The sequence below is a fragment of the Lygodium microphyllum genome, chromosome 28 (genome assembly GCF_053477565.2).
Source record: "Lygodium microphyllum isolate KBCC chromosome 28, Lygodium_microphyllum_v1.1.10, whole genome shotgun sequence".
Lineage (NCBI taxonomy): Eukaryota > Viridiplantae > Streptophyta > Polypodiopsida > Schizaeales > Lygodiaceae > Lygodium > Lygodium microphyllum.
The window spans coordinates 123,793,461-123,817,002 of NC_141162.1; the positions used below are offsets into that span (position 1 = coordinate 123,793,461).

The 23,542-nt window shown below is 40.5% G+C and overlaps 2 protein-coding genes across 2 annotated transcripts; one reads left to right on the top strand and one right to left on the bottom strand.

The window, feature by feature from the left end:
- Positions 1 to 8,101: 8,101 nt before the first annotated feature.
- On the bottom strand, positions 8,102 to 13,035 carry LOC148011947 (uncharacterized). The gene is made up of 2 exons (XM_087670435.1): positions 11,555 to 13,035; positions 8,102 to 8,493 (listed from the first exon to the last, which is right to left on the bottom strand). The coding sequence occupies exon 1, from the start codon at positions 13,033 to 13,035 to the stop codon at positions 12,070 to 12,072; it is 966 nt and encodes a 321-aa protein (XP_087526561.1). The 3' UTR covers positions 8,102 to 8,493; positions 11,555 to 12,069.
- Positions 13,036 to 19,384: 6,349 nt separating this feature from the next.
- On the top strand, positions 19,385 to 22,570 carry LOC148011948 (pentatricopeptide repeat-containing protein At2g33680-like). Its single transcript, XM_087670436.1, has 4 exons — positions 19,385 to 19,509; positions 19,694 to 21,509; positions 21,800 to 21,870; positions 22,453 to 22,570. Exons 1-4 carry the CDS (start codon positions 19,385 to 19,387, stop codon positions 22,568 to 22,570), a joined length of 2,130 nt encoding a protein of 709 aa, XP_087526562.1.
- Positions 22,571 to 23,542: the final 972 nt, after the last annotated feature.

The window sequence follows — 23,542 nt, forward strand, 5'->3', positions numbered from 1 at the left end:
TACAACAAGTTCTTCCAGATCTTGCAGTTGAGAGTGTTACCTTACACACCACTATAGAGAGATGCATGACAATGATGAGAAGTAGTGAGGCATCACATCAAATTGACACATGTATTGTAGAGTACCAAGATGGTAAGCTTGCTTTTGTACAAAACTCATGATGTGAAGGCACGCAATTCTTGGTCATCACCAAAGTAACAACAAGAATATTTTTTACCATGTAGAGGGTGGAAGAACTGAGTATCTTAGATTTGAGGTCACATTGAGCATAGCTCGTGTGCAGAGAGGTAAAGAAATGATGCTTGTGAATTCCACACATATCGTGATTGGATGATCTCAGAGCTTTAAGACATTCTATCATTATATGATGTTAATAGTGATGTGTGTCCCTATGTAGGGAAGGAAAGAATGTAAGAACACGGACTAGCCATGCTAGAGGATGTCGCAGCTACCGGTAAACAAGCATGGCTCGTGGCTTTTTCCCCCACAATACAATGTCAATAAGAATGGTCTGTATTTTTGTAGAGGGGGATACAATTTTTGATTATCAACCTATAATGTAGGAGGATATGTCAGCCACCACAGACATTGGTGAACTAATGTGTCTCAAGAATACTATCTACAATAAATTTTGAACAAAAAATATGTTGCTAATTATGAATTTATCGTGCAAAGGGCCTTATTGAAAGTCACGTGGAAGTCCCCTTGCAAGACATCGTCTCCCACGAAGCTACAATGGTGCAAGATGTTCCAACCACACACACATGTTAATAAATGTGTAAGAAGTATATTATATATCGTTAACATTCAGTAAGAAGAATATGTTACTAATCGAGGAGTCAATATGGAAAGGTCTACAACATTGAAAGCCCCATGGAAGACCCCCCTGGCAAGTCGCTATCTCCCATGCCGCTATGATGGTGAAGGTGAAGTGACGTACTATTCTGTGCAACCCATTCGAGATTAGAGATGCATTGTAAAATGATCAGCCAAGTGAGGCATTCTCTTGATTGGTAGAGGCATTGGAGGAGGTCAACCAACACAAGATGGCCGATGTTGATGAAGAAACCACAAATATAGCATGTGACATCATGGTGGTTTGTCTCCTTGAAGATAGTGTCCTGTATGGATTGGGGGGTGGAATTCCATCATGGAACTCCCATACTGAGGCAGAGTTAGTTGATGCCATGTATCTGATTGATCGTGTTCTCAAGAACACAAGGATGTTACTTTTCCTTGCCAAACACACTCCATGGTAGAGATTGTCGAGTAGATTGTGGAGGATGGACATCGATGGATGGATTCAAGGTAGGTGTTGGGCCTTACGCATGGCACATGTTATTCATTACGAGATGCTTGTCTATGCCATTGGAGATAAAGAGGTGAGAGTTTTAAAGTCATGATATGGTCATGTTGGATAGTGTTTATATATCACATTTGTTAGCTCCGTTTGGTGCCTGCAATTACTAAAATTAGTATTTCAAGCTTTAAATGCAGGTACATGCGCTATATATTCTAGCGTACATGCATTTAGATATTGCTTGCAATGGAATCATCCCTCTAGAGTTCACAAAAGAGGACATTACTACGAATGAGTGGGTGCGAGATACATCAAGATCCCCAATGAGAGGTCAATATGAGATCCAATGTTGTTAAACTACTGTAGAGATGTTTTGTAAACATTTAGCAGATTCCTAGTCCATTATATGACTACCAAATACTGTAGGTGGCATGCAACGTGGCAGGGCTTTTTGGAGCTCGTTCTTGCAAACGTATACAAAAGAAGGGGACATCATTTTAGATTGCAATGCGGTATGTGGTGACTTTGCATCGGTAGTGCTAAATTCCAATAGACAGATTGCATGCCTGTATCACTTTGTCGAAGATGGAAGATATCTAAGAGCAAAGGTAACATGTTTACATAAACTTGTACAATATCTTATGGTAATGTAGTGTTCTTTTTTGTCATATCAATACATGGATGCTCACCCTTCCACGTGCACATGTACTACTACCTCCCACAACCCAAAAAATTAATTGTGTTTGATATGAATGGGGTGCTTCTACATAGGTGGCTAAAGCAGAAGGGATCATTACCAGTGAAGCCCCTAGAAGTGGGTAGGTATGGGGTGATTTTGCAGCCAAGACTCGCAAGGTTTTTGAAGGAAATATCTACATTGTTTGACATTGCCATTTGGAGCTCCATGAAGGAAGACAACTTAACTCCAATTGGTTAGAAGTGAATGTGTGAAGTCGTCAAAGCAAGCACCGACCTTTGTATTCCAATATGGACAAGGCAAGTGTAGAGCAACTTCCACAACAACTTATGTTAGAAGGAGTTACACAAAGCCCCTTTTCATGAAATGTTTTGATGACATTGATTGGCCGCACTTTAGCCCAAACAACAACACTATTTGTGGATGATAGCATGGAGAAGATGCAAATGAACCCACCCAATGCCTTTATATGCCCACCCCCATTTGAGGGAAACCCCATGGACACTATCCTTCTGGAGCATATGTTTCCCTACTTGATTGAGCTAGCGTGCTTTCGTGGTTCAGTCCTAGACTTTGTTAGGGATCACCAATTCCACCCCCCAGCAATGGAACTTGATTGATATTTGATGTGCATGATGAATATGTACTTTCAGAATTATTAGATTATGTTTATTTACAAGCACAACGAAATGAGGATGAGAGGGAAGAGGAGAAAGATAGAGGAATGTGCAAATGAATGAGATTGTGTATAGGCATTCACTCAACTACAATACTACAAGATGTGTAAATAAAGCACATGCAAAATATCTAGGGAAGGGTGGAGTGTAGAAACATGCATGCATGTGAATGTATATGTGCACAATGGATTGAGTAACAATGAGGTAATATTGTTGTCTCGATATTAACTATTCGAACGAAGTGAAAAACAATAGTTATCACATGCTATTGCAGTGAGTGTAGCAAACTATGTGATACCCTATTCTCTTGCCAGTAAGTGCACACGATAATGCTCAATTGAAAGTAGCAAAAACATATGCAATGTAGTTTCGCTTATGTGTGCACAATGGAAGTGATATATTAGGATATAATATCAAATCATGCATATAAAAGTGAGAGTTACATGAATGTATATATGCATGTGGGATAACAATGTGATATTCTTTTTGTCATGATATTAACAGCTAAAAGTGTCAAATACAATGGACCTCATGTAAACCCTTGACCCTTGTAAAAATAAGAGGGTTGTGAAAAACAGATGGATGACTGTTGCAAAATTAAGAGGTGGGGGGAGAGAGAAGTTGTTGATTTAGAGAGAGAGTGAGAGAAAGAGAGAGAGGGGGGAGAAAGAGAGGAGTTGCTATTTGAGAGAGAGAGAGAGAGAGAGCATGTGTGTGTGTGTGTCTTTGTGAGTGCACAAGGGGAGAGAGAGAGAGAGAGAGAGAGAGAGAGAGAGAGAAAGAGAGAGATCGCTTCTTGCCCTTTCCCCTTTCTACTTTCTACTTTCTACTCTCTATGTGCATCCTCTATATTCTTCCTACTCCTTTCTTTCTTTCTACTCTCTATATTCTATTCTATTCTCTTCTCTCTTCTCTCCTCTCTTCTCTCTTCTTCTCTTTTCTCTTTCTCTCTTTTTCCCTTTATTATTTTCCTACTTTTTTTAAAAGTAAATAAATAATTATTTAATTTGTTATCAATATTATTCTTTGTTTATCATCTTTGCTCTTTTCTCTCTCCTCTCCTCTCTTTGCTATACTCTCTCTCCTCTCTCTACCATACTCTCTTTTCTCTGGTCTTTTCCTTTCTACTCCCTCTTCTCTCTCTACTATCTACTCTCTCTCCTCTCTCTACTTTTCTCTCTCCTCTTTCTACTCCTACTCTAGATGATCTCTCTACTTTATTTTACTTTTCCTCTATCTTCCCTCTATGTTTTACTCTCTTTTATCCTTTAATCCTCCCTCCTTCCTTTTCTTTTCTCTTCTCTCTCTTCTCCATCCTCTCTCCTTTCTCTATTTCTCTTCTCTCTTCTCTTTTTCTCTCTCTACTGTCAAGTATCTCTCCTCTCTTTGCTCCCTCTACTCTAGATGACTCCTCTCCTCTCTCTACTTTCTCTCATCTCTCTCCACTCCCTCTCTCCTCTCTCCTTTCTCTCTCTCTCTCTACTTTGTCTCTCCTCTCTCTACTCCTATTACTCTTTTTCTACTCATCTTTTTAAATAAATAAATAAATAAAAATTTAAGTTATTATTATTATTTATCTATTTATCATCTCTCTTCTTTTTTTTCTCTTCTCTTTTTTGTCTCCTTTATTTACTATACTTTCCTCATACTTTCTCTCTCCTTTCTACTCCCTCTACTCTCTGTACTCTCTACTATTATCTACTCTCTCGCCCCTCTCTCTACTCCCTCTACTGTAGATGATCTCTCTATTTTACCTATATTTCTTCTATCTACTCTCTTTTATTCTTTTATCTTATATTTCTTCTATCTACTCTCTTTTATTCTTTTATCTTCTCTCCTCTCCCTAATCTCTTCCTACTTTCGTCTCTCTCCTCTCTTCTCTCTCCTCTCTCTACACTCTACTCTACTTTCTCTCCGCTCTTTATTCTTACCTCTCTCTTCTATCTTTTCTCCTCCTCTTCTCTCCCTTAAGTCTCGTTTCTCTCCCCTCTCTCTACACTACATTCTCTCCACTCTCTACTCTATCTTTTTTTGGGATTTTATTTTTGTGAGCTTTCATTTTCATTCTTTTGTAATCGATCCTTTTTGTCGAGCTTTTTTGTGCAATGTACCAATTCTACATATAAATATCTCTATGCAATATACCCCCACATGGAATTATCCTAGGTCATAGATGATTTGCATGCATATATTCATAGCATGATTACTAATTCATAGTCATACAAACTATAGACATGAAGTGACACAAAAAGAAAATATCAATTCTTCACTATTACTAAAAGAGTATGGCACTTTGCATTTACATGAACACACATCAAGAAAAGATTTGTGAATTTTAGTATAGATTGTATAAATTAATCCTACACTAGCATTCCTTGCACGCTTCTCATGTGTGTGGAAAGTGGGGTGTGAGGAAAATAACTTCGCTTCCCTATTGCACTACATTGTCTCCCCTAATTTTTTCCACCATACATTGTATTTCACTCTCCTCAACTTCACTCTCCTCATCATACATTGTATTGCCTTGGAATAAGAGCAAGGTAATAGGTGCCTAGGTCTCTCTCTCTCTCTCTCTCTCTTCTTGTTCTTCACCCAATTTGTATTCTTTTATTGTAATTTATAACCCTAAATTCTCTCTCCACTTTCTTTTTTATTTTCATTTATCTAATCTCTCTCTCTCTCTATTGTTTTATTGCAACTTAAAACTGCTATTGAAGTACACACTTAAAATCTCTCTTCCCCCCCCTTTTCTCCTCTCTCCCTCTCCCTTCCTCCAGGAGAGAGAGACAAATACACACAAAGAGAGAGAGAGAGAGAGAGAGAGAGAGAGAGAGAGAGAGAGAGAGAGAGAGAGAGAGAGAGAGAGAGAGATGTGTAATTTGTGTTGGTACATTTGATGTTTGGGGGGGGGGGGGGGTAGGGAGGGGGATTGGGAGTCCAAAAATTGGAATGTGTTTTGAGACCGACTTGGATGAGAGTTTACTTCTATCACCATTTTAAAGTATTGATGTTGCTGCTACTGGTATTAGGTATGAGACAAAGTTGAGCAAGACTAAATCTTGGAGACTTAGGCAACTTCCTTGAATGGTCACCCTAAGAGCAATCAGACAATTTAGGAACAATGTGGTCTATGGTAGATCTAAGAAGTTTAGAGCTCTTTTGAAAGAATTTGCAGGGGTCAAACCTTGTATTTGGTCCATCATAGATCCAAGAAGTTCAGAGCTCTTTCTAAAGGATTTGAGGTTATCAAAGGGAATTTTATCCTGCTTTTAAAAAGCTTAATTCTAGGAGGCTGAAATTCATGGATGACATTCAAAATATAGATTAATATATATATTAGCCTTTTTTCATTAAAAAAGAAATCTCAAGCAAGAGATAATTTGGTGCAACTCAAAATGTATGAGATTGTAGCTTCATTTATGTCAATCGTGAGAAAGTCACAAACAAACTATGTAGTTCATGAACACTTCTCATTGATTTTTATTACTATAACCTATACAATTTTTAACCATCCATTCCTTTGTTTCATTGAGCTTTTTGTCTCTCTCTCTCTCTCTCTCTCTCTCTCTCTCTCTCTCTCTCTCTCTCTCTCTCATCATATTGTTTGTATTTGATCTTGTGTATCCATTTTAGATCAATTTTCAAATATATTTGGTAAATGACACTAATATAACAATTTTCTTACATTACACAATTGCATTAGTCTCTAACTATGAGTCACTCATTTTGAGCACATGATCAATGCATGGTAGGCTTGAAGTGTCACCTTACATGTGTTGTTTTCACATCAACCCACTTTATACATGTAAAGATAACATTTATAGATAGATCATAGGAGGTTTCCACTATCGATCAGTAGGATTGGGAGTGGTTTTCTATAGCTACCCAAGTACTTAAGCACGACAACTCAAGTTCTTGCCACATTAACTCCACATATGCACACAACCTTGCACTACTCTACAGCTACATGTTGAACAACCCCATGTGCTCAAGCCATCTATAAGGGGCTTGACCAATGAGCATAGTCTCCATCGTACTAATCTGCTCTCCTAGATGATCATTTGAGGTCTTCCTGTGCTGATTTCTATCATTGCAAAGGCGCGTTATCGGAGGGGTTTTTGTCGAAAGGTCAAATCCACCGGGGATCAGAAGTAGAAGGAAGTAGAGATAGGAGATGGAAGAGAAGATAGAGAATACCCAAGTGGTAAACGCTACAAAGACAAATCACAATGAATTGAATCAATATGTATTGAAAGAACCTGGAATCTTCGCACTACTCAAAAGCAATCTCCAGGCATTAGATCTCCTGGAGCTTCTTTGTAGAACAAAACGTGCATAAAAATTACAGATCCTTCTTTGCTGCTCAGAACCCAAATCTGATGGCTCCGTTGGCTCCGAAACGCGAGACAAGGGAAGAGAAGAGAAGAGAAGAAGATGGAGAGAGGAGATGGAGAGCTTCTTCTCCACGATCCCTCACTCTCACACACTCACTCCCTCACCCTCTCACACTCCCTCACTCCCTTCCTCAAGCACAAGCAAGAAGGTAAGAAACAAGAGAAGAAGAAGAAGAAGCTTTAGTCACACACAAGAATGAGCTTCTCATTCACTTTTGAACTTTATATACATGCCCTCCCTTCTTTGGGCGGTCATCCCCTTTTTTACATGGCCGACCATTGGCCTAAAAGCCCATTTCTCATTTCCCACCATTCTAATTTATCCTATTCCCAACTAATGCATACAATTTGCACAGGAGCGAGCCTGACACTCTTTTACAAGGATTCGGGAGCGCTTCCACATTTAATGGTGCACTTTTTACTCCTTTGCTTTCTCGGGGCGACACTGAGACTTTCTGGGGGTCATGCCCGAACATTTAAATTTTTTAGGGTCTGGTTACCGCTCAAGGCGTCTTTTCCTTCTTTTATCCTACGCCTTTTTTGCTATTTTCTTTTTTCCATTTTCCCGCTCCTCTACTCCATTTTCCCGCTCCTCTTTTCTGCGGTAAACACAGTAAACAGTGAGTTGCATGGATTATCCAAAAATACTAGATTTTTGGATAATTTTAGCCTATATTTGATATTATTTATTGTAAAAATCCGAGAAAGTTAGAAAAGCTTCTAGATTAGTATAGCATGCAAAAAGCAAGTGGCTTTTTTAGCCAGTTAGGAGATTTTTCATAAAAAAGAAAAATTGACGAAATCATGCGCGTCGCGATCGCTATAAACAGGCTGAAAACTGAAGATTGAACTGAAAGAAGAAGGAGTGATCTGGGAGATCCGTGACCAGGTGTCCTGGTAGGTATCTGTTTTCTTTATACACATTCGGTGCGCCTTTTGGCTTGCATCGCTTAGTTAATAGTTAAAATAGAAAATAGTGGATGCCAGCTCTGTCACAAGTATTTCTTCACGCCCCCTTGACGAGGACATCCTCTTCTGTGAGAGCTCTGAGTAAGCCAACATGTTCTGAACATTCTTTGTGTTTATCAGCTGGTAGAGCTTTGGTTAGGAAGTCAGCCCACATTGTTTGTGTTGATGTATGCTCTAGCTCAAGTTTCTTTGATTCCACCAATTCGCGTATAAAATGGTACTTCAAATCCACATGCTTTGTCTTTTCGGAATGCTTTGGGTTGCTGGCTAAAAATATACATGACATGTTATCACAAAAAATCTTTAAAGATGGTTTAGGAATTAGCCTGAGTTCTTCAATGACTGATTGTAGCCATAGTCCTTCTTTGGCAGCTAATGCCACAGCTACAAACTCCGCTTCAGCTGTTGAGAGTGTCACTGAAGTTTGCCTTTTGGATTGCCAAGTGATAGCGCCCCCTGCAAGAATAAACACAAATCCAGCAGTAGATCTGCGGGTATTTGTTTCCCCCCCCCCAATCGGAGTCAGACCATCCAAGAAGAGAAATGGGTTGACTCGTAGATTGAGAAGAAAATTTGATCCCATAATTAGTAGTATGTTTGAGGTAGCGGACAACCCGAAGGAGTGATTTCCAATGCGCCATGCTGGGATTATGCATGAAGCGGGATAAGAGGTTGCATGAATGACAAATATCAGGCCTGGTTCCAGTAACTAAGTACTGCAATTTACCAATGAGAGGCCGGAATGGGAATTGCGACATGTATTGTTCATGCGCATTGGTTGGGCAATCTTTGATAGAAAGCTTACATGTAACGGGAAGAGGTGTGATAGCGGGTTTGATGTCAGAGAAGCCAAATTCTTTTAACATAGAACTGATGTAAGATGATTGATGGACAATTATTGTTTGATGAGAGCGGTCACGAATGATTTGCAGCCCTAAAAAGTATGTCAAATTCCCTAAAATTGTTATGGGAAATGCAGATTTGAGCTCACGTACAGCTGAATCAATGATTGCACGAGTGGAGCCTAACAAGGGAATGTCATCAACATAGAGTGCCACAATCAAAAAGCTATCACGAGTATGCCGAATGTACACATTGGGTTCAGAGTGAAGCCGTTGATAGCCGTGCGAAAGCATGAAATCATTGAACCTGTGAAACCATAGGCGGGGAGATTGCTTTAAGCCATAGAGAGAGCGATGGAGTCTGCAAACAGAGTGAGGAGATGTCTTCAACTGAAAGTATGGCGGTTGCTCCATGTAGAGTTCTTCAGGCAGTTCACCATGAAGAAAGGCAGTTTGAACATCAAGGTGAAATAGCTCCAAGTCAAGGGCAACGGCAAGAGCCAGTAGAAGACGAAATGAGGACATGCGAAGAACGGGTGAAAAGGTGTCGCCATAATCGAGACCAGCAACTTGACTGAAACCCCTAGCCACAAGACGAGCTTTATATCGAGCAACTAAACCATCAGGATGGAGTTTGCGTCGCAACACCCACTTGCATGAAATAGGCTTGCGTGCAGGGGGTAGTGGAACCAGTGTCCAGGTTTGGTTTTTCTGCAGCGCGACAAGTTCTTCTTGCATGGCTTGTTGCCATTGTTGTGAGTGAGGACCAGCAAGGGCCTCTTCTACCGATAAAGGGTCAGTATCACTATCATCAGCAGGTAACGCCGGGGAAGTGAAAGTAGAGCCAATAAAGTCATCGTCAGAAGACGAGGACACAAGATTTGCTAAAGAAGGCTCAGTTTCCTTATAGATTTCCGCCAAAGATCTGATGCGAGGTGGCGGTTCTGGAGGTGATGAAGAGGTAGTAGGAGAAGAAGTTGTATTTGGCAAAGTGGGCCACGAGCTGGGGCAATCAAATGATGGGGGTTCAGGGGTAGAAACAGGTTGGGACGTAGAAGAGGGTGTAGAAGAGGGTGAAGCAGGATCTTTCTCCAATGTATCCCACTGAATGGCGAATGGTCAATAGGTAGGTTTCTTACGAGAGGATGAAGAGCCAGGTGCCAAAGATGGAGGCTTGCTTCGTGTTAAATTAGGTCCGGTTGGGTCCCAAGGAGGATGAGAGGATGAAGAGGGAATGGTTTTGCCATAATCAAGGCGAGTAAAGGAACGAGTGTGGCGGGAACTTCCATGGCTGGCTGGGATCCGTGAGGGAACCAGTGGAGTGATGGGCTGAGTTGGTGGGTTTATGGGAGGGTTGAGGGGTGGATTAAGAGCATGGGCATGAGCGAGCGGGGCAGCAGGTAGAGGTGCAGCTGCTACAGGTGCAAGATCAGGTGGTGCGCGCCACGAAGTAGTGGACCGGGGCATAGGAGAAGGAGAGGTAGAAGAAGACGTAGTTGAGGGTGGAGGTAACATAGGGAGGTGAGTTCTAGTTGTCAACAGAGAATCTTCATCGAAGATGAGGCTGCGACTGTAAAAGAACTTGCGTTGTGAAGAATCATATAGGCGATAGCCTTTGATGCCATAGGATTCACCATAACCGACAAAAATGGCTTTGATTGCATGATCACCAAGCTTGTGACGTTGAGAAGGTGGAACGTAGGCATAAGCAGTGCACCCAAAAATTCGCAAGATGGCATAATCTGGCTTTTGACCATACCACAAAGTGTATGGAATTTGTTTGATACTCCTTGTGAAAGCACGATTTTGAAGGTAGCAGGCGGTGGAAACTGCTTCTTCCCAAAATGAGGGAGAAAGATCAGCTGTCTTAAGCATGCTACGTGCCATGTTCATAAGCGAGCGGTTCTTTCTTTCTGCTATGCCATTTTGCTGAGGATTGTGTGGTATAGTAAGTCGTTGGCGAATTCCATGCTGCTCACAATAAGATTTGAAGATATGTGATGTATATTCTCCTCCGTTGTCGGTTTGAAGGGATCGTAAAGGGAGACCTATATGATTAGTCACCAAAGAATGGTAGGACTTGAAAGCATTCAATACAGTGTGTCCAGTTTTGTTTGGGATGAATGCCACACTTGTGTATTTAGTGAAGTCATCTATAAAGGTGATGAAATAGCGATGGTGGGTGAGAGACATAACAGGTAATGGGCCGCACAAATCAGAATGCACAAGTTCAAGAGGATTGAATGTTGATGTTCTACTAGATGGGTATTTTGAATTTGCTAATTTGCCATATATGCAGCCCTCACATAGATCTAAGCGGCTTTTCCTTGGTAAAGCATAATGATATACTAGATTGCGAGTGGCAATAGTTTGCATAGTGGGTAAGTTTAAGTGCCCTAGGCGATAATGCCAAATCAGCGTGCTGTAGTCAGGATTTGGAGTTAGGAAGCTACTATGACATTCCTCAATGAGTTTAGAATGTCCTAAAATGTAAAGTTTCCCAATTTTGGGACCAAGAACTTCATACCGAACACCCCCAGGAAGTCTGTGACGAATTGTGCAATGGTTAGCTCCAAACTCGACTTTAGTACCAGTTTCTGAGAGGCCTTGTTCTTCCGTTCGTATGTAGCAATCAAATAATCCCAGATTGACTTTGGTGTGGTGAGAGTTCTTACTGCCTGAGTCTGCGCATCTTCCATGTGGAGCAACATTTCCAGCCTCGCCTTGAGGTCCTTCGCCTTCCAATCAGCGTATGTAGGGTCAGCAGGAGCGGGGCACACAGAGGTGCCGTCAACTACAGCCATTAGATCCTGTGTTTGTAGGATCATAATCATTTTCGTCTTCCAGGGTTGAAAATTGGTATCCGTCAGCCTGTCAATTTTGTAAGAGCGGTTCCCTTGCGCCATCGGATGAGGCTGTCCAGATCAGGAACACCAGAGGGAAGGGAGCCCCTTGGTTCTTCGTGGAGGGTCTGTGCACCTCTCAGCGAGATACCATGTATAAAAACGAAATACACACAGAGAAGGGAGAGCAGCGCTGTGAAGCACGTGCAGAGACAGAAAACTAAATCGGTTCATTTGATTAGGCGCGTCTGTTTTCTTTATACACATTCGGTGCGCCTTTTGGCTTGCATCGCTTAGTTAATAGTTAAAATAGAAAATAGTGGATGCCAGCTGTCACAAGTATTTCTTCAGTACTCCATGTCGATGGCCTGCGCGGCCGCCCACATGAACTTCTGTTGCTCCTGCAGGAGCTCATGGGTCTTCTGGTTGAGCCTCCTCAAACCCTTCAGGTCCAGGATCCCTTCTTCCACGTCGTTGCCGACACGGACCAGGTGAGCCTCGAGTAATTTCGCTTTCGAGTGGTTCCCCACTAACTCCAGCAGCGACTGTTTACTGGACGGTTTCAGGTCCGCCTTGGCATCCTTGTGGGTCATGACCAGCAGCATGGGGATGTCGTATCCGCTGACGAGCTTCATGAGACCGCCGTCCTCCGCTACTCTGTTGTCAGTGGATTGCACGACGTACCAGACGAGGTGGACTCTCTCGACGAAGCTGGTCGATTCTGTACCGCGCTGGCGCATTTCCAGGAAGTCTTTGATGTCGTGTAGGCGTGATTCTCCTCGGGTGTCCATGCCGTTGGTGTCGTGGAAGGTGATCGGTACGTCCGGGTGCTTCCACTCCTTCCACACGTCCTGCACGCCGGCACGGCCGTCATGGCTGGATGCCGGCGCCGTAAGGCTAGAGGATAAACTAGAACGATCAGATGTGATCGGTAATTCCTGGTGCATCTTCGTCATGGCGCCCTCCTCCATCATCAATCGGATGAGAGTGGACTTTCCGCAGCCTGACTTCCCAACCACCAGAATTCGCACATTCTGAAACAGATTCTCCTGCATGTCCTCCAGCAGATTTGGATCCCGCAGAATCCGAGCCAAGTGCGCCTGCTGTAATCCGGTTGCCATGCCCTCCAGGCTCCAACCCCAACAGTTCGCTCTAACGTGCTCTCTCTCTTTGTGGTGAGTCGTGACTGACCAGTGCACTAATTCTACTGCGGAGACTCTCACGCCATGGATGATGGACTCCCCGCCACTGGGTTTCGCAAATGATTGAAGGCTTGAAAGTTGACGTGCATTTAACAGCTCGCTAGACGTCATGACAGGCTAGTTGAGTCCTGGCCCCGGGTTGGAGTGAGCCAGCTGCTCTCCCGACTCCCGAGTCCCTCCGCCTACGCACGACAATTTAGGAGAAATTGTTTCACTTCGATGCTTGTTGAAGTCGACGAGATGCTCGATCAGAAATCTATTCACGGGTCTTTTACCTTTCACAATTTGCCTCTATCCCCTAAAAGGAATCACCGTCCTCTTCCTCCGGCTGGCGAGTTCACAAGGAGGGGCACCAACCACAATTCTTATCTAAATTAAAACAATATATTTTCTCTTCCAAAGTACATAATGGTGCTTTAAAGGACAAATTAGGTTGGTTTCATGAAGCTATTCTCTTATGTTGTAATTTTTATGTGTTTGGATTAAGCTTGGAGAACTCATGCTTGGTATTGTTGATGTGTGATGATGATAGAAAGGAGATGAAGAGAGGAATTCTTGTATCTTACTTTTTTATGGAGTGAACAATCAACCTATGGGTTCTAAGTTGTTGTGAAGAAGGCTCATGTTTTATGTTTGGTCTTTGAGTCTTGAAAATGCAGTGCTGCACTAATTGGGGAAGCGAAGAGTTATTTTGACTGGTGTTAGAATCCAAAATTGTGAAAACAAGCATCTCGGACCCCTTTGTTGCATACCATTCTCTCAAGGTTGAGATTTGACAAGCACACTAGTCTTTTGACAAAACCTGATCCTTGTGTTCAGAATTTTCTTCCAAAAGTTGCAAGTTGCTCTAACTAAAAGTAATATTGAAAGAATTTTGTCTTGAATCTAAGATTGTTTGTCCTACATACTCAATTGTGGAAAATGATTTTTTCAAAGAGTACCTTACCCTGAGCTATTAGAGACAACCTTCCTTTCAAGAAATTTCATTGTGAAGTAAAATATGCCAAGAAAAAAATTATGTTGATAATCATGTCTCTTGGTCAATGTCTTCTTAACTCTAACAATGCTCCTTGTCTTCTTTCATCACCACTTTCATGGCAATGCCCCCCTCACTCATTCTTTAACATTATAGTCTTTCCTTCAAGAGACATTGACCAAGAGACATGAAAGTGAGTGAGGGTCTTTAAGAGACATGAAAGTGAGGGGGGCATTCTTTAACATTATAGTCTCTTTCACTCAATGTCTTTCCTTCACCACTTTCATGGCAATGCCCCCCTTCATGAGAAGAGGCTTGTAATCTTGCCAATGGTACTTTGGCAGCCTTTTCTTATTGGCAATCTTCTGTAGAGACAGTGCCCTAGTCCTTGACCTTGAGAAAAACCCATTACAATCCTAAACTTCTCTCTCTTTAGCTTTGTTTGAGAAGATGCATCTATCTTCAAACTAGAAGATTGCAATTATCACGCTTCCTTTAATTCATTTTAGTTGGTTGCACTAACATAAGAGACTCTACTATTGCTTTAACATTTAGTCCCAATTGACTTGGAGCTTCTAGTACATAGTAAAGCATCACAATTACACCCACATCCAACTCTAAAGATCCGGGGCCACCTCCCAACTACTATTGGAAGCTGTCATCTAGACCATGTTGCTACCTAGAAAGACCTGAATGTGTTATTGGGAGGTCACTTGCTATCCCCTTCTTTCTTGGTGCTTTACGACCCTCACTCTTGCTTTAACATTATAGTCCCAATCGACTTGGAACTTCTAGTCCATACTAAAGCATCACAATCACATCCACAGCCAACTCTAAAGATCCACCCACCTCCCAACTACTATTGAAAGTTGTTATTTAGTCTACCTTATTACCTGGAAAGAGTTGAATTTGTTGATGGGATGTCATGTGGTATCCCTTCTTTCTTAGTGCTTAAAGACCCTCACTCATTCTTTAACATTATAGTCCCAATTGACTTGCAGCTTCTAGTCCATACTAAAGCATTACAATTACAACCACATTGCCAACTCTAAAGATCCAATACTATTGGAATCTATCATGTAGCCTACCTTGCTACCTAGAAAGAGCAGAATGTGTTGTTGGGAGGTCAATTATTGTCCCCTTTTTTCTTAGTGCTTTAAGACCCTCACACTGAGGTTAAAAGCTCCACTGACTCTCTCTGGCATGCTATTAATAATGCATCTAACTCTTGCAATTAAATCTAACTATAGAGCAGAACACTAATCCTCTCGCAAACCATCCTTCCTTTATGACCTTCCTTGTTAGATCGTGAGGTTTCCCTCTTTCAATATGCTTTCTTCCCTCCCCCCCTTTCTTTTAAGCAATATGCATGTAGCTACCTCGTCTATAGGCAGATAGCTTATTCTTAAGAAAATTGCATTGCTAGTCTTCATCATACAATAGGGAAAAATTGAAAGAAAATAGAACTTGAATAGATTGCAAGGGAGAAGAGATTTGAGAAAAAATATACACTATACAAGATTCAATACTATTTCCCTCATGCATGAGTGAGCACCTCCCTCATGTGTATATTTATGAAATTGAATTAAGCTTTTATGCTCAAAATACATTAGATATATTTTTGTGTTCTTACTTTTTCTCTTTTTTCAGGACTTACTTTTGGGAAAATAAATCTAAGACACCATATTCTAAATAGCCTTATATCCAAAAACAATATTTTAACCCTTGTAACAAATACATCCAAAATAAATCAATTGCATATGTGAGTATACAAAGTCCTTGCAATTATGAGTGCCTACAAAAAATGTAATATTTTTATGTTATGTAGCGTATAATTCCCAATAATAATTCCACGCTATGAAGCATATAATTTTCACTTCCCAAAAATAAGCATAACTCTGTCTAATAATACTCTTACCATAGCACAATATCCTTCTATGTATCTTCCAGGCATAATGGGACCAATATCACACATGCATCTCGTGCGATAACTTATAGATTATGAGGAAAATAGGCAAAATCTACCATAAATAAAATAAAATCATCTTATTTTCATAATGACTTCTAGTAAAATACTGTGATAAATATCATTTCATAACATTTCCTAGGGGTTTAAAAGTAATTGTCCCTAGTTGATAACACAAAGAAAAATGCAAGGGTGGCCAATCTCATACTAATGTTGCCTCATATAAAAAATGTGCACCTTCTTATGGAATAAGGTTCTATGGATTTTTACACAAAATAGTTCATGTGATAAATCTATGCCCATGGGATATTTAATGTGATTGTGAGTTATAGGCATTGATCAGATTGTCATAGGTTAGAGTTAATGCTGATTTTTGAATTTATTAAGATTCTTCTACTATATGGTTTCTATACTTGACTAGATTTCTATCATATTGATTTCTACTCCTAGTAGTGGTTTGCTCATGGTAAAAAATTACTTCACGGACTAAATTTTTGGTATTTTCCTCAAACAAAGGAGGGTCATCTACAACATGAGTAATTGGAGGTGTTTGCATAAATGGTTTCAACAAAGTAAGGTGGAAAGAATTATGAATTTGTGAGTGCGGAGGAATGCCCAATCGAAATACATTCATATTAATATTGTGAGCAATACAGAATGGGCTTTAATACCTTGGTAGTAGATTAATTTTTGAATACCTTTGAATGGATTTTACCTCCTCATCTCAATTCTCCACCATATTAAATCTTCTCGTTAGCTTGGGTGGCATACCTCAATTGCAATTGCCTAAACTTTTCAATGACTTCCTCTAAACTGTTTCTATGGTTAGTGACCAAAGTATCAACACTGGCTACAACATTAGTTGTAATGGTGGTCATAGGGATAGGCAATTTCTTTTTATAGACTACCTCACAAGGTGCTTTATCAATACGAGAATGTGGGATGTTGTTGTAGGTAAACTGGAGGACATACAAGTATTGATACCAATTATTAGGTTTTGTCCATAGTGTGGGATCCAGGAAGGTTAATAATAGTACTATTAGTTGCTTTAGTTTGACAATTACTCTCAGGGTGAAAATCTGATGTGAAATCCATCTTAAAGCCTAGAATTTTAAATAAAGATACCGAAAAATAATTACAAGATCAGCCACCATCATGATCGACAAGTATAATTTTAGAAAATTGTGATGAGAAAATATAGTGATCATGAAAGTTCTAGCAGCAGCTTGAGAGATAGATGAGGTATTTTTATGACAAAACAAAATAAGCTAGTTGACAGAATATATCCACAATTTTCTAAATCATATCATGGTGTGCAAACCTTATTATAGAACTGTGTCCACCCATGAAAAAATCATAGATAGCTCTATTTCCATGGGATGTTAAGTTGCTTAGTTGTGTGTGATGTTGTCACTCTTTGCAAGTAGAAAATCAAGATGCCAAGTGTGTGCATGTACTCCGAGTGATGTAACAAAACCTAAGAAGAATGATCTATGGAAAGCAATGGATCATGAGTGTTATAATGATTAAAGAGACAATGCATATCTATCAAGAGATACACCAAGTGACAATGCTAAATATCCATGAGTAGGTTAAACTCAAGTCTATGTTCAAGTGCTGCAGGGCTTCCAAACAAAAAAAACAACTAAAATAATGTGTTTTGTAAAACTCGACAATTGTGAGATCATTTTTGTAATTCTATCCACGATGGCTTGTAGATCAGGCCTATTTCAATTGATTTGAGTACCTTGACGACTATATTCTGGGTTCATATGTGAAAGTTAGAGCATAATTAAGTTATAGAAAATCCAAGACAAGATCCCACTTGCCAAGGCTTTGTTATAGGGTTCTTGCTCATGAATGATTACATGATGCTTCAAAAAGACTTGATCATTAGAGCAAATAATAGGGGCTTAGTTTTGATCACTCCCCAGTGACATTATGCTTGGATAATGTAGAGGGCTTAGCAAAGTTTGACCACTCCTAAGCCATGGAAATGCTTGGATGAAGTGGAGGGCTAATATCTAGGATATTTTCTAACGAAATTTGTGATTTGGATTCCAGGATTTTTGACATACAAAAATTTGTGATTTGGGTTCCAAGCTTTCGACATGGATTGTAATCCAGGTTTTTCATTATGTTGTGCTTGATATTCAAAGCATCTCTTCTTGCGCAATTAATTGTACCACTCTTCCTCCTCTTTCTTGAATCTTCTGGTAGAGAGCATGCATCTTAGTAGCTTATGTGGCCATTTCCTTCTAACAACGTTGTGGAAAGACTAGTATTAAATTCCATAGAAATTTGTTCTCATAGGCAATTAGGTATTGATAGAGGCATAAGAAAACCATATTATTTTCGATGATGACATTTAATGCATTGACAGATAATGATTTCAAACACAAATGTTAAAATATCATGATTCCTTGTAGTCCAATAAAAATATTCTTTGCACACATCTATAGTAGACTATATTCCTCTATGTCCTATATAAGCAAGTGCATACATTTTGAATATGGCAATACTTGTAAATGGTACAGTGATACATAACTTTCTTTGATAATATAAGGGGTCGATTCACATAAGAGTAATTATCAGAATCTGTGGTGTTAGTATTCTAAAATCTTTGCTAAATAAAATAAAAATCAAGATATAAATCATGAGTAGAAAATCATGGCATCAAAAGTTTGAACTTCACGAGTGGAAATATGATTTAAATACAAACTTTTGATTTTATTAAAACCAAGCAAACGATGAGATGCAATATTTTCTATGGGTCTATGAATCAATATGTCCATGTCTATATTAACATGACTTTGGCTGGCATTGAATCATTCGATGAAAATTTGGACTGAAATAGAACTATTGTTATTGTTTGGTGACGCCAATAGATTTCCTCGAGTCCTATGGACTATTATTAGAAGTACTTTTCTATGGAGTATGTGAATATCTGGAAATGAATATGCGGACAGATAGGGTTTGTGTGCTTTAAAAAACACCTCTTTTGCAGATTGATACTTAGGCCCGGTTCACACTTGCCCGGTGGACAAAAGGGTGAAAAATCCCCTTTTCCACCCAGCCACAAGGATTTCCAAAGAGTTGTCCGCCCTCTCATTCACATGAGTGGTGGACAAGGAAAGGAGCGAAACGAGCATTTTGCTCCACTGAACGGAGCGTTTCGCTCCTTTCCTTGTCCACCACTCCGTTCAGTGGAGCGTTTCGCTCCGTTCAGTGGAGCAAAATCTGCATAAACCTGTAATCGGCTTCGTGATCTCTGATCTCTGAGTACTCTCGCATCACAATTCGGCACATGTGCAGCCTACGACTATGAATCCTTCTCACATGTTAGCTGGCTTGAGCTTCGACAGGTTTCCTGTGCCATGGCAATGAATCGTCCCGGCTTATGAATAAGAATGGTTCCTACACTTCAGTCGATGCGTGCTGCCGCCTTCTGCAGGCCTGTGCCAAATCAAAAGACCTCTACAAAGGTAGGCGAATCTATTGGTCGATCTGTACAAACGATGTCGCGCTCTCTGATTCTCTGGCAAGCCGCCTCATCCGAATGTTTGCCGCATGCGGAAGATTACCTGAGGCTAGTGAGGTCTTCACCAAAGCCCCCAAAGCGAACACATTTGTCTGGCATGCTGTTATCTCTGCCCACACTAACTCGGACCACAACCACGAGGCCGTCAAGCTCTATTCTCAAATGCAGCAGTTCAATGTCGTGCCGGACGACTATCTCTTTGTCGCTGCCCTCAAAGCATGTGCCAAGGCAAGGCTCCTCACACTGACATTGTTAATAACTGTCTCGAGTCTGACATCTATGTCAGGAGTACCCTTATTGACATGTACGCTAAGTGTGGGAATCTTGAGGATGCCCACACCTTGTTCAATAACCATCAGATTCGCGACATAGTGACATGGAATGCCATGATTGCTGGATATGCAAATGTGGGGTATCTCCATGAGGTTCTAGTTCTTTTGGGCACAATGCAAAAGGAGGATTTGAAGGCTGATAATGTCACCCTCTTTAGCATTCTCAAGGCATGTTCTAGGACATCAGCCTCAGATACGGGAAGACAACTAAATGCTTACATTCTTGAAGCTGCATTAGAGTCAGATCTTTCCCTGAACAACAGTCTCATTGATATGTATACAAAATGTGGAGAACTCAAGGACACTGAATATTTGTTTGGAAAGTTGCCAGTGAGAAGTGTTGTAACATGGAATGCAGTTATCGCAGGTTATGTTCAGCAAGGGCTTTCTGTAGAGTGCATTCAACTTTTTCAACGGATGCACCAAGAAGGAAGAACACCAGACAAAGTGACATGCATTTGCACTTTGAAAGATGTTGCCAGTTTAGCAGCTCTAGATGTTGGTAGGCTGATTCATGCCTACATTATTGAAACTATTCTTGAGTCTGATGTTGTAATTGCAAACTCTCTATTAGACATGTACACAAAGTCTAAGTCTCTCAAAGATGCGGGCAGTTTATTTGGCCGGTTGCTGAGGCGGGATGCAGTGACATGGACTGTAATGATTGCTGCATATGCTCAACATGGGTATAGCCAAGAGGCACTTCAGCTTTTCCAAGACATGAAACAGGAGGGAATGGGTTTAGACAACATTACTGTTGCTGGTGTACTCAAGGCATGTTGTCTATATCAGGGCAGAATGATGCATGTTGGCATCCTTTGCAGCCACTGCAGGTTTGATCTTCTTATTGGGAATGCCCTTATTGACATGCTTGCTAAGTGTGAGAGTCTCATTGAAGCAAGAAGAGCATTTGATAAATATGGATATGTGCAATATGGATTCAATGGCCAGGAGGCTTTGACACTTTTTGAGCAGATGCAGCAGTCTAGAGTGACACCTAATGCTGTTACGTGTGCTAGCATCTTAAAGGCTTGCTGTCTCTCAGGTGCTCTGCATCAGGGCAAGCTTATTCACACATGTGTTGTTGAGAGTGGCTTGCATACTGACCAAGTGATTGGAAGTGCCCTTATAAATCTTTATGCTGAATGTGGAAGCTTGGAGGATGCTCATGGAGTGTTTGAAACATTGTTCAAGCATGATGTTGTCACATGCAGTGCAATGATTGCAGGATATTCGTTTCATAAGAATTACATTTTAGCGCTGCGGTACTTTAAGCAGATGAGACAAGAAGGCTTGAACCCAGACAGTGTTGTCCTTGTCTCCCTACTTTCTGTGTGTAGCCATTTGGGTTTGATTGAGGAAGCTTATCAGTGCTTCTGTTCAATGGAAAATGAGTTTGGGTTCAGGCCAAACCTTGAGCATTATAATTGCATGATTGACCTTCTTGGTTGTTCAGGTCGCTTGCATGAAGCTGAAAAACTGCTTCAAAGCATGAGATTCCAGGAGAATATGGTAGGCTGGAGATCTTTGCTAGGTAGCTGCAAAATATATGGTGATGTAGAAGTAGGAAGACGCTGCTTTGATGCTATCAGCTTACGAGATGCAGGAAATGCTTCTGCTATAGTTTTGATGTCAAATATTTATGCTGATGCTGGCATGTGGAAAGAAGTGGACAAATTAAAACAGCTTCGTAAACAGACACAAGCCTGGAGGAAGCCAGGACATGCCTTCATTGAGATTGATGATTTACTTTTAGTAGTTTCCATTTATGTATTGAACATTTGGCAAGGTTCACGAGGCAAGCTTCAGACTCATTTGACACTTCTGCCACTTTTATTCATATTTGCCACTTTTAGAATGTGTGACATGTCCTTGCTCTAGATTGATATTTGATATGAGGTTCCTTTTAAACATTGTATCAACTGCCATTGTTTTGATGATGTTAATAGTAATGAATTGTAATGTGATTTTAAAATGACCTATATTCTGGAAGATTTGGCATTGTTTATATGTTCATATTGTACAAATTTTTAGATGTTTCCTTAAAATTAATACTGTAGGAAACTCGTTTCCGATCTTGCTGTTTCCAAAACTTCTGGCTACTATGGCTGGAGATGGGAGAGGAAACAAGGTGACTGTGAGAGGATGAGGAGCAAGGCCCTCTTGCTGACTTGTGACCTTTGTGCCTAGATGAGGAATGCCATAAATAGAATGAAAATTCAAACCCCAATTTGTGTCCTTATCAGTTTGGTAGGAGAGGCATGGCAGCCACACCACGAATTTAACATTGTAGACTTGTTACCAATTGTCATGGATTCCTGTAGTGAATGGCAGCACCCTAAACTTAAAGTCATCTAAAACCATGAAAATGCTAAGAGAAAGCTACCACCCTAAACTAAAAGTCGTCTAAACTAAAGTCATCTAAAACCAAGACATGCCAGCATCATCATAAATATTTGACTTCAAAACTATAGCAGAAGCATTTCCTGCATCATTGTGGCTATCAAATTAAAACAGCACCATATATTCTACATCACCATATATTCTGGCTATCAAATTAAAACAGCATCAAAGCTGATAGCAGCACAAGCAAATGCAGGAGTCCCATATAACAAAAGTGTTATTGTGTTATGGACTATATACCCTTCAAAATAGAAGGAAGACATTACTACACTGCAAAATTTGCTACTGATATACCATTAATTTTGATCAGAATAACAGAGTACACAGAAAAGAACAGAAATGAACATGTAACAGAGTATTATAAATTTCAGAGAATATTTTTAAAAATTGCTAAGCAGATTTGTACAAAGTTGAATCTGAATCTGTAGATTTATATTGTAGATTACTCGTCTTCACCTAGATGCTCATCTTCACTATCACCAAAAACCATTTGGATGTTTCTACGACAATGCTCCTTATACATTACTCGAGCCAAATTGTCCCTGCGTTCAGTACCTCTACCCATATTGTTGGTCTCTACATCATCCGCTTCAATTTGTGCTCGATTGACCACCTCCGCTTCTGACATTGGTAGAACTGCACGAACTTCAAATAAGGTGGATGTTGATGTCCTTGTGGTCCCTACCTCAAGGTTTACTGATTGCCTGAGGGTTGTTTCAGCATCCCTTACCCAATCCATGTCAAAGGTGTCACCATGTAGTATGCAAATATTATGCAACACAAGACATGCAGTGACAATGTCAGGAACATTAAGCAGATCCATGTCTATGCGTTTTAGGAGAATCCGAAACCTTGCCTTCAGCATTCCAAAAGCCCTCTCAACGGCCATCCGTGTACTGGACTGGATGAAATTCCAATAATACTTCATCTTAGACAAGCCTTCCTTGCTTCCTTTAAAAGGAACTAGCATGTATGGTTTTGCTGTGTATGCACAATCACCTACTAAGCAATACTTGCCAAGGTCACCTTTGTTGCATCGGATCCCAAGTGCACTGTTGCCAAAGTTCACAGAGTCATGTATGGACCCGCACCAACCTACATCATAGTCCCAAGCAGTGCAATCAGGTGCAACTGTCAATTGTAACAAAATAGAGTGAAAACCTTTTCTGTTATAGTAGTCTGCTGCATTGTCCTTAGGTGCTATGATGGGGATATGTGTTCCATCAATGGCACCAATCACAAAGGGAATGCCTCTGATAGCTTCAAATTGTTCGGAAAGCTTTTGCATTCGAAACGGTGTTGGCCAACGTATATATGTATCCTTCAATCCTGATGCTACCAATGCTGCACAAAATTGTAGCACTATGTGACATGCTGTACCTTTCCCACATCCATAGAGA